General features: G+C 42.7%; 1 protein-coding gene across 1 annotated transcript; it reads left to right on the top strand.

Annotated features, from left to right (window-relative positions):
- The first annotated feature begins 2,449 nt into the window (after positions 1 to 2,449).
- Positions 2,450 to 13,991, top strand: ZNF350 (zinc finger protein 350). Its single transcript, XM_080829168.1, has 5 exons — positions 2,450 to 2,522; positions 6,955 to 7,134; positions 7,509 to 7,635; positions 8,840 to 8,935; positions 11,844 to 13,991. Exons 2-5 carry the CDS (start codon positions 7,120 to 7,122, stop codon positions 13,202 to 13,204), a joined length of 1,599 nt encoding a protein of 532 aa, XP_080685294.1. The 5' UTR covers positions 2,450 to 2,522; positions 6,955 to 7,119; the 3' UTR covers positions 13,205 to 13,991.
- Positions 13,992 to 14,924: the final 933 nt, after the last annotated feature.

The following is a 14,924-nucleotide window of genomic DNA, read 5'->3' on the forward strand; positions in this document are numbered from 1 at the left end:
TCCCACTGTCCCCACAGAAATGGGAGTAGTTCACTATGATCAAGTGGTGTGTCCATGACTAAAGAGAGGATTTTTAACTTACGGCCAAATTTACTCTGATATTTCCTCTCAGGTTTGACGCAAGTAAAAGCAACCATTGTCCTAAATGCTCCTCCTCAGTGAGAGCCGTTTTGTTAAAAGAGATTTTTTAGATCACGTTTCAAAAAATTGGGGTCATCTACATTCAAGACTCTGCCTAGCTTCTAACACTCCTGTATGCTTTTGTATCGTCTCTAGAAAATATCAAAAATTCCTGTTGCTCCCCCTTATCAGCAGCTTTTTATACTCAAAGTTTTTTGGATTTTGGCGATTCCAATATCTGAGTCCTTGTATCACACAGCGGTTTTAATGTGCGATTTCCTATTATTGAATGATGTTGATCATCTTTTCATATGCTTGTTTGGCATCTGTTTGTCTTTGATCAAGCACCTGTTCAAGGTCTTTGCCCATTTTTAACACTGAGTTTTCTTATTATACACTTTATATGAGAAAATCAAGGAAACATGATTTCTGATTGCATTATTGTATTCTTGGACAGAAAAAAGATAGTAGTGGAAAAACTGTGAAATATGAATAAAATCTGTAATATAGTTGCGTATTATACAATTTTTAAAATTAACATATAATGTATTATTTGTTTCAGGGGTACAGGTCTGTGATTCATCAGTCGTACACAATTCACAGCGCTCACCATAGCGCATACCCTGCCCAGTGTCCATCACCCGGCCACCCCATCCCTCCCACCCCCTTCCACTCCAGCAACCCTCAGTTTGTTTCCTGAGATTAAGAGTCTCTTATGGTTTGTCCCTCTCTGGTTTTGTCTTGTTTCATTTTTCCCTCCCTTCCCCTATGATCCTCTGTCTTGTTTCTCAAATCCCTCGTGTCAGTGAGATCACACGATCATTGTCTTTCTCTTACCGACTTATTTCACTTAGCATAATTCCCTCTAGTTCCACCCACATCGTTGCAATTGGCAAGATTTCATTTTTGATGGCTCCATAATATTCCATTTATACAATGTTGTTTTCTTAATTTGACAAATGTACCATAATTATATAAAGTGGTCACACGAGAGGAAGCCGAATAAAGCATATGTGAACACTTTGTAGTATTTTGTGACTTTTATGTAAATCTAAGCTTTTCCGAAAACAAAGTTTATTAAAAATAGATATAAGCTATGTCAATTATATCTTAGTACAACTGGGAAAAATAGGTTTAACCTAATTTTATCACAATATCTCATTGAAAACATAGTTCCATATTATAAAATGTTTATGCATATCTATATATGATATTATTATTAAACAGCTGTAATAATATAGGTGAATTTGTAGGATGGTAACTAGAGTCACATAAAATGTATGCATTAAAGTAAGGTATACTTGAAGAACAAACTCTTCAATTATGTTCAGTTTCTATTTTGATCCTCTTTATTCAAATTCTCACATTCTTTTTTAAAAACCTTATTTATTTGAGAGAGAGAGAGATCATGAGTAGACAGAGAGGCAGGCAGAGAGAGAGGGGGCGGCAGGTTCCCAGAGAGCCTGATGCAGGGCTCAATCCCAGGACCCTGGGATCATGACCTGAGCCAAAGTCAGAGGCCCAACCCACTGAGCCACCCAGGCATCCCTCAACTTCTCACATTCTTACTGCAAGATTTGTTGTAACTTTTTTCTTATATGTTCCAGATATCTCCATTTACTTTTACTCCTAGGTAGTTTATATATTGCATTTCTATGTGGTGTCTTTTTTTTTTTTTTTAAGATTTTATTTATTTATTTCACAGACAGAGATCACAAGTAGGCAGAGAGGCAGGCAGAGAGAGAAGAGAGTAGAGAGCCCGATGTAGGGCTCGATTCCAGGACCCCGGGATCGTGACCCCAGCCGAAGCCAGAGGCTCCAACCCACTGAGTCACCCAGGCGCCCCCGGCTGTATTACTTTTTCTCTCCAGAAGGTCCTTCTCTACTGTGGTATCCACACCTGAGGTTCCACTGACTGTTTTGAAACTTCCTTTTTTTTTTTTTTTTGAAACTTCCTTTTTTAATAATACAGAGTGGATAATATACACCCTGACCTTGTTACTTCCCGTCCAGGCCGCGAACACGATTTAGCCCATACCATTTTTGCCTCCAAGAGCTTGAGTCTCTAGAAATCTACCCATTTCCCGCACCAGCCAAAGTTGAGGACCGGGTATGAATGGCTTTTCAGGATCTCGCCAACCCCGGCTTGTGGCCGCAAACCCGTCCCTTTGACTCGTGTACGTCAGGCGTCCCAACATGGCTGCCCCCACAGCCACAACGAAGGGCGCGGACATATTGGCTCCCTGGAACTAAAGCCAAGCAATTGTTCGCCGTTCTTCAAAGGCTTCAGGTCCTCCTCGGCCGCCATAGGCTGACGAGCAGTTTGGGCGACGTTCCCAGGAGTAGCAGCAGTTCGCGGAAGTGTTACGTTTAGACTCTCGTTTTGGTCTGGAGAAAACCGGGTCAGTGTGTGTTTTTATTCCTTGAAGATTCTCTGGTCTTTGTTTTCTATTTTCGTCCCGTTAGGAGGTTTGTTTCTCACAGAATGACGCGACGTCCCCAGGGTAGAAGTGGAGTAGGGTGAGCCCGTGGAATTACTGGCGGGGATCGATTGGGCCGAGCACGAAAGAGCTGGGAGTCTGTGACTCACCTGTCCGTGGTTAGGGTACTTTTGGGGTCAGTAAGTCGGCTCAGGGTCTGTAGAGCTCAGCCTCTGTGTCCGGGCTGTCGAGAGGTTGGGGTTCTGCAGATCCGTCCGCTTGTCGGTGGTGCAGGCGATGCGGATCATTTACGGTGATCGCAGTGTCTGGTTCCAGTTGGGGGTTTAATTTGGGGCTCAGTAATGTTGGGGCCCGGGTGGATGCTCGTAACGTCGGGGTGTCTGGCCCGGGTTTCGGATTAGTAAGGGTGTCTGGTACAGAGAGATGCATGTGAGGGCCGCAGCTTTGGACGCCAAGGACCCGGGGCTGGAGTTTCGATTGAGGTTCCAACCTCGGCTGCTGGAACAGAAAGAAGGCTGCAGAGCGCAGAAGAGTAGTTCGAAACCCTCTGTTTTTTGTTTGTTTTTAAAAGTCTTTTGTTCAGAGGTTGACTAACTTCAGACCGAGGGATTCACCGACCACCCCTCTCCCCCGTCTGTGAGGAGCCGTCAATGGCTGCTTTCCCGCAGAAAAGGAAGAATTGAGTCCTTGTGCCAGGGATCTTGAAGTTGAAAATGTGTAATATCCATCCCTTTGCAGAAAATGTTTGTCATCGCCTGCACTCACCTCTTAATACCTAACAGCGGCGAACACTGTTGCTTCCTTTCCCGACATACATTCACACTTTACTCTTTGCTGAAAGAATGTCCATTTTGTTTAGTATCCGTCCTTGCAAGGTGACCCACATCTCGGTTTATTAGTAAGTACTGGTTGGTCTTATTCAGTCATGGTGCTTCCAGTTCCCATTGCTAATGACTGGATTTCTGTGAAATGAGCCTAGTATATTATATAGTGCAGTTCTAGCCAAATATATGAAAATCTGCTTAGTGGTTTCTGGGGGAGCCTTTTCTCTTTTATATATGCAATTCCATGAATCTCTTTTTCCGTGTCCTTGATGATATTGTCTGAGTATAACCTTAATTTTCATTCCACTTAACAATGTTTATAATTTATTCTTATCTCAGTGTATTGGGTCTACTCAGCAATCAGGTGGTAGTGGACATACCTATGTGTCCAGTTGCTTACCCATAAAATTCATCTGCTGTATTGTCTGGAGTTAACATGTTTCCAGGAGGGTTAGACAATAAAATTTATGAATTTGTCCAGGATTTCAAACTTATGACCGAAAAATGTTCATAGTATTTTTTCAAGACCAAAAAAAAGTCTATTTTACCTGAGTTATCCGTTTCACTACAAATGGGTATGTTTTATTGGTATTTTTAAAGAACAGGCTTTTGGTGTTGTTGAGTACTTCTATTTATTTGTTTAAAAGATCTACCAGTTGATCTGTATAAAAGTAATGTATATTTATATAAAGCCATTACTGCCCATGTCAAGAAACAGAATGCTGCCAGCATCCAGTGGTGCGCTATGAGTCTCCTCCTAACCATATTGCATTCTCACACCCAAAGGTAATTACCATCCTGCTGTCAGTATCAAGCCCTTTAAGGCTTTTCTTTGTCTAGTTTTTTTTTTTTTTTTAAAGATTTTATTTTTTTTATTTGACAGAGATCACAAGTAGGCAGAGAGGCAGGCAGGGAGAGAGAGAGAGAGGAGGAAGCAGGCTCCCTGCCAAGCAGAGAGCCTGATGCGGGGCTCGATCCCAGGACCCTGAGATCATGACCTGAGCTGAAGGCAGAGGCTTAACCCACTGAGCCACCCAGGTGCCCCATATAGTTTTATCATATTAAAAAGTCATTCCTAATCATATTTTATTTAGTTGTCTCTTTCTGTGTCAGTGTAATTATACTTCATGCATCTTTAAATGTGAGGCTGCTTTTGCTCAATATTTTTAAGAATGATTCATGTTTTTGCAAATAGATGTATTTGTGTTTGCTCTGCAACACGAATCAGGCATATTCTGTGAATACACAGTAAATATTTTAGGAGTTGCTACCATAAGAAGTTTGCCACATATGCTTCTTTGTTTTTGTAGTACAGTCTTTAAAAACGTGAAAATGATGTAGGGACAATCATTCTTAGCTTCAAATTGTGTAGTAGTTGTAGTTTCTACATAGCATTCCATATTTTGAGTATGTGGCAGTTTTTCCTACTATTAATTAAACGTATTGTTTGCAGTTTGGATTGTTAGGAGGAATGCTGCTGTGAAAATTCTGGTCTGTGTTCTGGTTCACATGTGCCCTTATTTGAGTGTGAAGGGTGGTGTAGCTTAGATGTGTATCTCAGAGTGAAATTGCTGTGTCTCAGGGTGTTTAACTTCAACCGAAACAAGCGATGCCAGAATGTTTTACAGAGTGGTTGTACCATTTATAGTTCTTCCAGTAGAGTATCATTTGCTTTATACTATAGTTTATGTAGCCTCTTTAAATATCTTTCCATACCCTAATATCGTTGAGAGATTTTCCTATATTCTTAAAAATATATTGATTTGAGGGGCGCCTGGGTGGCTCAGTTGCGTTAAGTGTCTACCTTTGGCTCAGGTCATGATCCCAGGGTCCTGGGATCGGGCCCGCATTGGGCTCCCTGCTCGGCGGGAAGCCTGCTTCTCCCTCTCCCACTCCCCCTGCTTGTGTCCCCCTATCTCGCTGTGTCTGTCAAGTAAATAAAATCTTTTAAAAAAATTTGCATCTTTCTTTAACATTGATAGCTGTCCTCTACAGTGATTTTTGTATATAATGTGGGGTGGGGTTCAGCCATTTCCTTGTCCCCTCAACCCCAGAACGGATATCTCATTGTCCCTGCATCATTTTTTAAAAAGACAACCTTAGGGGTGCCTGGGTGGCTCAGTCGGTTAAGCCTCTGCTTCTGAGCTGAAGGCAGAGGCTTAACCGACTGAGCCACCCAGGTGCCCCCGAGACATGGCATCTTTAAAATGCTTGGTTTTCTGACTGATTGTCAAGTCAATGTCTTACTATTTATTTAAGTCTTAAAATTTCAGTATTTCTTTCTACTTACCAGATATTTTTGGTGTTCTTCAAAAGAGTACCATTGATAGATTTTGTTTTATTTGTTGATAGGCTGTTTGTTCCGTCAGTTACTGGGAGAGGTGTGATGAAGTCTTCTGTTGGAATGACTGGTTTATTCTTGTTTTTAGGTCCATTTTTTGCTGTATATATTTCAAGGCTGTATTGTTACGTGGATAGAAATTGCAAATTTTTATAATGTGGTGAATTGAATCTCTTAACCAGTCAGTGTTCTCTTTCTCTGTAGTGGTATTTGGGCTTTTTGGTCCATTTTGTCTGAGAATATAGTTACACCAGATGATGTATGGTTACTCTTCCCATGGTGTATCTTTTTCTAATCTTTTGTTCTTGAATTTTCCATGCCATTGTTTCAGACATGTAACCTATAATAGCATGTTGTTAAATTTTAATCCAATCAGACTATTTTGAGACGTTTGTGTTTAATTTACTGAAATCCTTGTTTTGTTTATACTTCATATAATTCTTAGTTATGTTTTAAGAACAGTCATCTAAGTGCACTGTAGCACCCCACTTTTTCTTAGTCCCCCCCCCTTTGCCTTGTTTTGGATGAATTTGTCATTATATTCCCCCTTCTGTCAGCATGAAAATTAAATACATTAAGACAATTGTTAGTTTTCATCATGACACTAGAGATAATATACAGCGTGGAGCCTTCCTTTTTCACATTCTTTTTATTAATTAGTACTTTTACACTCTTCTCCAGTGATACAGGATCTGAGAACACTTCAACTTCATTTACCACTCTCCAATTTATTTATAATATTCTGTACTTATGTCTTTATCTATTTAAAACTTCCTGAGATATTATGAAGTAATAATACTTAACTTGCAAGACAGTGCCTCTGATTTGCCCAGTACACAGTGTGCTTGAAAGAAGTGCTTGTACTCACCAACTGTATGAAAGCTCTGGAGACGTACCTGAACACACCTGGTTTAAAGGAAAACAGTGCCCCGATCGTCTCCTTCCGTGTGCTCTGTTTTATAAAAGTGATTTGCGTGAGATTCCCTTTCTCCTGAGGCATGGTGCTGGGGTCGATCTCGTTTTCCTCCTCAGTGTCACACTCGCCCCACTTATGTGTCACAGAATGAAGGAAAACTTCGTGCAGTTAGAACCTCGGGCTTGATTGGTCAGAAGAAAGAATCTTCTGGGCCAGCAAATAAAGGGACGCTTAGCAGTGTCGTGTGCTCAGGAGCTGTGAGAGGGTCTGGATCAGAGGAGATGCGCCCCTCAGACTCCCTTGTCTCCTCAGCCCACAGGTCCTGATGTCCCAGGAGCAAAAGGATCATGTGAAGGAGGAAGAAGTGACAAGATGTGGTGTCAGTTTTTATGAGATTTCTGAAGAGAAACTAGGAGTAGATCCAGGAGACACGAAGCTGAGTTTTCCCACTGCCAGCTGTTTCAGAGGCCAGAAAAAATGATCCAGGCCCAGGTGACTTTTGGTTTCTTTTATTCTTTCCTTTGTTCCCTAATAGAATTGTAGAGGCCTGTAAAAAATCAGTTGCATTAATCTGAAAAGCATACATATTTCTTCTGCCTATCATATACATATGGATGGCGTTTCTAGGTTAAGAAGATTGAACTTTTACATGTTATAGAAACTTCTCATTGGGTGAATGGATGGACGACTGTGCGCAATTACAGAAGATTTAATTAGGCATCTGCTTCTTCCACAATGTTTCAAAATACCCACCCCCACTAGATATTTAGATACAGTCTATAGAGTGGAAATAAGCAGACAAATTTTAACATTTCTTCTCTATCATCAAAAGGATGTCACTTCATTAGAGAACACTGTTATTACAGGAATCTCTGACATTTGATGATGTGGCCGTGGACTTCACCTGGGACGAATGGCAGCTCCTGGCCCCCGCCCAGAAGAACCTGTACCGGGACGTGATGTTGGAGAACTATAGGAACCTGGTGTCAGTGGGTGAGGACAGCTCCCCAGTGTCACTTGGAGGGTCCCCATCAGTGACCTTTCCTTTCTCAGCTTCTTAAAGCTCAGTGGTGTCTGTGTTGCTCTGAAGTGAGATTCTTAGTCCGCTCCCTGGCTCCAGACACGTGGGTATATTCTCCCTTCTCCTGAGTGCAAGCCATTACTTTGTACATATGTGGGATGTACGATGACATATATATGTATCGCACATACATGTATGTGAAACAGATGTATTTTTGGTCTTCATCCCAAATTTTGGCACAGAGCTCCTATAACAGCTGTGATTTCCTAAGTTATAAGAGGATAATAAAATGGGTGTCTTTTGTTACTTAAATAACAAGACCCTTTCGACCACATTCGAGTTTATGTTAATGAGGTGATTTTTGGAAAGCAACTGTTTAACTGAAGGATGGAGTCTGGTTGCCAAGGGAACCAGCCACTGTGACAGGGTTGGAACTCTGAGTTCCATCGCACCTCCGGGGAGGAGAGAAGAGTTGCAGTTTGAATCAGTCACCAAAGGCTAGTGATTTAATCAGTCATATCTACTTAATAATGTCTCCATAAAACCCAAAAGGACAGTTTTTTGAGACCTTTTGAATTGGTGAAGAAAAGGAGGTGGGGGGAAGGTGCTCAGAGAGGGCATGGAAGCCCCCCACCCCCTCCCACATGCCTGGTACTGCGTGCCTCTTACACTGGGCTGTGCCTGAGTTTATAACAAACCAGCAGTGTGATAAGGAAACTTCCTGAGTTCTGTGAGTTGCTCCAGCAAATTAACTGAATCTGAAAAGGGGTCACGGGAACCTCTGATGCATACATATTCTATCAGAAGCCCGGGAAATAATTTGGACTTGCCACTGGGGAAGTCTCAGGGAAGAGGAGGGGGTGTGCAGTGTTGGGGGCGTGAACCCCTAACCTGTGGATCCGAAGCCATCACGAGGTGGAGAATGTCAGAGCTCAATTGTTGGACACCCAGTCAGTGTCCCTTGGTGTCACGGAATTCCTCGGTGTGTGAAAACCTCCCGTATCAGATGTCAGAAGTACTGTAGAAGAGTATCAACAGTAGAGGAGACACACAGTGCAGGAAGGTTTTCCTCTATGATGTGAAAATTGTTTTGTCCGTAACTGGAACATTCGGTGGTCTTCCCGGACCCCAGGCCTGAAGCTGAGTCTTTCATATTCTGTCATTTCCCATGAACAGGTTTTCACACTGGCAAACCAGATGTGCTCTCCAGGTGGGATCCAGGAGAACCAACATGGACAGGAGACGATGACATCCCCTGTCGCACCCTTTCAGGTGAGTCAGAGAACCCGGAGGGGGCCAGGCTGGGGCCAGGCTGTGGAACTCATACTCTGGTCAGATAAGAGGCACAGCTGTGAGGTAGGCAGTGCCTTCATGCATCTCTCTCCTGATGTGTGGCCTCTTTTTCTTCGTAGGAATTGAGAGAAAAAATGTCCGTTTTACCTATTCAGGGATCTTCCATTTTTATTTTCTGCACATCTTAATTTTTTGCTTATTTGCATAGTTCTCTTTTTCTTAGGATTCACAGATCTTTCCTTTTTTTTTTTTTTTTTGATCTTTCCTTTCTTCATACTCTTCTACCTTTCTTGCCATAAATGTCCACTGCCCAGAGGCTCCTCCCCAAACAGAAAACTTTGAATTCCTCACTGTCTTCTAACCGCTGCACCTTTCTGTCCCACTGGTAATGCTGATTTTCCTTCCTGACCTCCTCTAAATCCTGGATGCTGTGCCCCCAAAGTAAACTGGTCTTCACTGGGCCCTTGTCCTCCAAAGTTTCTGTTTTCCATTTTCTCATCTGGTCTCCTAACTTTCAAACTTTTCTTTCTTTCTTTCCTTCCCTCCTCTCTTTCTTTCTTTCTTTCTCTCTTATTCTTTTTTAAAGCTTTATTTAATTTATTTAATTAAGCTTTATTTAATTAAGTAGTCTCTATACCCAGTGTGGGACTCCCACTCACAGCCTGAGGTCAGGAGTCGCATGCTTCTCTAACCGAACCAGCTAAGCACCTCAAACTTTCTTTATTCTAATAACCTAAGCTTCTGTTCCCTGCAGGAGACTCTCAAACTGACATATCCTGAAAGTGATCTGCCAGACTTCAGTTCTGTATCATTCACTCACCCCTTGGCAACGCTCCCAAGTTCCCAATAAGCGCAAGGAACTCTCACCATCTTCCCTCCCAGAAAACCCCTATAAGCTTAGGTTCTCTATGCTCCTGTGCATCTGACATCCTGGCCATCCAGACATTACCTCAGATGTTCCCTATATGCAGAGCTCTCATCTTTAAAGGAGTCTCTTGTTCATGAATTTGAGCTTAAAAAATATTTTAGCATTCTCCAGTCTCCATTCTAACCTAAGCCAGATCATAACTCATACCTCCTTTAATTCCTCTATGTATTTACTAATTTTGAACTTTCTTCTCGTTCCTTGTAGGTGTTGAACTGTTGTGTTCATTTCTCTGAAACTTTTTTTTTCCCATCATATTCTGCTGACATTACGTCCCTGTTAACCATGTTACCTGTCACAGGACATGAAATTGTGTTCTCCATAATGTATTATCTTGCTTACACAAATTCAGAGTTTTGTCATCTCTCTTACACTCTCAAAACTGTGTTCTGTACATGTGATTGCTTCCTTCCTTCATTCCTTTAAAAATCATTCGTGATAGCACCGTTTGCTTGAGGATCCAGTGGACGTGCATACAAGTACACCAAGAGCTTTCATTCTAAGAGGTTTAAAGCATTAATCAAAATAAACAAATATATAATATGTCCAGAGGGTTAAAAGTACTGTGATAAAAATTTAGTCACTGTAACAGAATAGTAGGGGCTTGGTCTCCTCTTTAGGAATGGAACTTACAAGGTGCCTTAGGGCCAGGAGGTGAGGGAAATTAGCAGGCCGCTGGACTGGGAGTATTCCAAGCAGAGAGCAAAGCAAACTTAAAAGCCCCAAGCAGGAATGTGTTTGAGAAACATCAAAGAGCTGTGTGGGCAGAGTGGAGTGTGCTGTTGGGAACATGATGGAAATAAGGCCCAAGAGGCTGTAACAGCAGGGGGAAGGGAGAGTAAGATCATTCAAGTAACCCATTTCAAGGGATCATGCTTTCGTTTCTAACATGAGCAGTTCTTGAGTACTGGGGTGACACGAACTAATTCTGTTTCCAGAGAATCCCTCTGGCTGTTGTATAGGCAGTGGACAGTGGTGGTTGTACAGGCAGTGGACAGTGGCGGGCAGAGGGGCCACATAGGAGGCTGTCGCACCCCATGACGGCAGATCGGCAGAACAGGAAAGCCAAGCCGGAGGCCGCTGCCGTAGAACAAGAAAGCGACTGGCTTCCACGAAGGTGGGAGGCACTGGTGTTGGTCCAGTACTGGTTATGACTATGAAGAGGGCAGGCGGGACTGATCACGGAGGGAGAAACTATGTGTGAGTGAGACACAGGTAACGGGCGGGGCTGAGTCCTGTCCTGATTAGAGGGAAGAGTAGAGGCGCCATTCACTGTGGAGGAGGAGATTGGGGACGGGAGATCAGGAGTTCCCTTTGGGATGTTGTAGGTTACACGCTGTTTGGAGCCCAGCGTGTATCATTACAGTTGCTCCCCAAGGGAGACGGTGACAGCGAATCCTCCAGGGAGGCCTGTCTTCCTCCACAGTGTCACCTGATTTCCTGCATCTCTGTCCATCTCCATTGCTCTTTCACACCAGTTTTCACAGCGTGCAGCTGTCTTCCTGTGTCCTTTGACCAAACTGCAGTGTAGGCCCCCTGAACATGAGGACTCTGAGTGTGTCCCCAGCATGAGTACCGTGTCCCACACACAGTAGTCCTCAGTACGTAATTGTGACGTGACTGAGTCTGTCTCTGGCCAGTTTGGATGAGGTGGCCCTCCAACCTGTGGTCTGCTGCTCATGGGAAACTGTGTGTATTTCATAGGCGCTGCGTGTTTTGCAAGGCCTTGTTTAGAGATCATTCAAATCTGTATTTATTGTGAACGATCCAACCTTATTTTTACACTATCTTTTGGGTTATTTATATTATTGTTTTATCAGATATGCAAGGAACATTAAACATGTATTGACACTAATTTTGTAGAGTCATCACTAAGTAGACATAGGACATCAAGGGAGTCTTTTAGTTGTCTTTTGTCCAAATCAAGATGATAAATGAATTCCTTATTCTTTTCCTTTCTAGGAATCTGGAAACTTGATGACTATTTGCCAGAGCACTTACAAACTGAAATCATGGAGAATAGCGTAGAACGATGGCACAAACAGAGAACTTTTGAAAGTAATGTTCGTCAGAGCACAGCTCGTTTCGTGTTAAGGCAAAATCATGATATGTATGACTTACATGGAAAAACTACAAAACCAAACTTAACTTTACTTCACCAGAGCAGAAGCTGTGAAATAAAGAACCCTGCAGATCTTACTGGAGATGGGAAATCCCTTCTGCATGCTAACAATGAACAATTTCATCCTAGAATTAAATTCCCTGAAAGCAGGAAACTCATCAGTACTAAGTCCCAATTCATCAAGCATCAGAAAACACAAAAAATAGATAAGCCTCATGTATGCAGTGAATGTGGGAAAGCCTTCATCAAGAAGTCCTGGCTCACTGATCACCAGATCATTCATACAGGAGAGAAACCCCACAGGTGTAGTCTCTGTGGAAAGGCGTTCTCCAGAAAGTTCATGCTCACTGAACACCAGAGAACACATACAGGAGAAAAACCTTACGAATGCTCTGAATGTGGCAAAGCCTTCCTCAAGAAATCACGGCTCAATATACATCAGAAAACACACACAGGAGAGAAACCCTATATATGCAGTGCATGTGGGAAAGGCTTCATCCAGAAGGGAAACCTCATTGTGCATCAGCGCATCCATACTGGAGAGAAACCCTATATATGCAGCGAGTGTGGGAAAGGCTTCATCCAGAAGACGTGCCTGATAGCACACCAGCGATTTCACACCGGAAAGACTCCCTTTGTGTGCAGTGAGTGTGGAAAATCCTGTTCCCAGAAGTCAGGTCTCATTAAACATCAAAGAATCCACACGGGAGAGAAGCCCTTTGAATGCAGTGAATGTGGGAAAGCCTTCACCACAAAGCAAAAGCTCCTCGTCCATCAAAGAACTCACACGGGCGAGAGACCCTATATCTGCAGTGAGTGTGGGAAGGCTTTTGCCTACATGTCTTGCCTTGTTAAACATAAGAGAATCCACGCAAGAGAGAAATGTGGAGACTCGGTCAACGTGGAAAATCTTCCCTCAGAGAATCACAGTTTGTCACAGACTGGTGGTGCCACGCAGGGGAAAGACCTTGTCAATACCGTGACTGTGCAGGTGCCTTCTGTGGCTTGTCAGACGTCACTAAACATCAGTGGGCTCTTAGCAAATAGGAATGTGGTCATAGTGGGACAGCCTGCAGCCAGATGTGCGCCCTCAGGGGACAACAGAGGATTTGCACAGGACAGAAACCTCATGAATGCAGTGAATGTGGTCGTGCCTTCCGTGGTCAATTATGTCGTATTTTATGTCGCAGAAAACCAGTAGGAGAAAGCTCACAGACCTTCTATGCAGAGAAGGGTTGAGCAAAAATTTCTAGGTCATATTATGGCGGAAAAGTATATACTGAGAGGAACTGTTATGAATCCTGAGCGTGGGAAAGTTTGAGCTCATCCTATTAAAAATATGCCTTGAAACAGAGGCATAATCTGATGTCAACCCAAATACATACACCTCAGTTGCTGTATTGTGTCTGTTAAAGGAATGGAGGAATATTGAGTTCAATAAGTAGAGGAAGTAAGTTCAATCGGGGCTAATCTTGGGTGCGCGGGATATGGGGCGTGTGTATATCAATTCAGTTTCTGCAGGCCAAGGGGAAGGATTAATTGGACACTGGGATGTTTGCTGTAAACGCTTAGAAGGTTATTTTATACAGAGGCACTTAATAAAACAGCAGCCTTAGAATGAGTCAGTTCATTCATTTACCAAGTATTTGTTAAATACTCCCTTTGTACTGGGTCCTGTTTGAGGAGGTGAGGATTCAGTGGTGACCAAAACAGAAAAAGGCCATGGTCTCCCGGGAGAGAGCACTGAGGTACTTGGATTATTTTTAAGTGGTACATTTACACCAGCTAATCTAGTAAGAGGATGTAAATACCTATTCTATGTGAAATAGATACCGTCCTGGTTCATTCTGGTGGCTGTAAGAGCATACTGTAGCCTGGATGGCTTATAAAAAGAGAAATTTATTTAAAAGAAAAAAGTGCAGAGTTCCTGTATAATGAAAGTTTCAGAACGTTCTAAATTACATACGCGAAGTCTTGAATAAATAACGAAAGAAAAAAGTTATTTCTGTTTTGGAAGCTGCAAGGTCGACGATAAAGGTGCTGGCAGATCTGGTGTCTGCTGAAGGTCTGCTTCCTGGCTCAGGGAAGGCAGTCATCTCGCTGTGTCCTCACACAGGGGAAGGGGAGAGCCATTCTCTGGGATGTCCTACCAGGGCACTAATCCTGTTCGCGTGTGTTCTACCATCATGACCTAATCACCTCTCAAGGGCCCACTTCTTAATACCATCATATCTGGGATTAGGATTCAATATATGAGTTTGGGGGAAGGGACACAAACAGTCCAGAGAAGATAATGGAGTACGGAAGTCCCCTCTTACGTGTGGGGTATATATGTTCTAAGACCCCCCCAGTGGATGTCTGAAGCTAGGCAAGCACTGAACCCTATCCTATGTACAGTATGTTTTTTCTTATACAGGCACACCTCTGGTGAAGTCGAATTTATAAATTAATCATAGTAAGAATTAACACCAAAACCAATAATAAAATAGGACAAGTACAACAATACCCTGTAATAAAAGCTACGTGAATGTGTTCTCTCTCAAAACCTTTTACTGTCCTGTACTCGCCCTTCTGTGATTATGGAGATGATGAAAGGCCTATGCAGTATGAAGTGATGTGGAGGATTTGTGACTTAGGGTTCGGCCACTGCTGCTGTCGGGAGGATCATCTGCTTCCGGACCGCCTTTGACTTCAGGTACCAAACCCCTGAAAGTGAAGCCATGGATAAGGGGTGACACTGGTTGGTTCTAGGGATTATGATCGTTTCTTGTTCAAAGGGTGTATTACTTCAGTGGAGGGCAAGGACTCAATGGATTTTAAAGCACCCTAGGATATAAGTAAGTTTTTTATTATTATTATTTTTTTAATGTCCATGTCTTCTGAAGTAGGTTAAACATTCCTTGACATTTTGTTTTTGCTAT

The sequence above is a fragment of the Martes martes genome (assembly GCF_963455335.1).
Source record: "Martes martes genome assembly, chromosome: 17".
NCBI lineage: Eukaryota > Metazoa > Chordata > Mammalia > Carnivora > Mustelidae > Martes > Martes martes.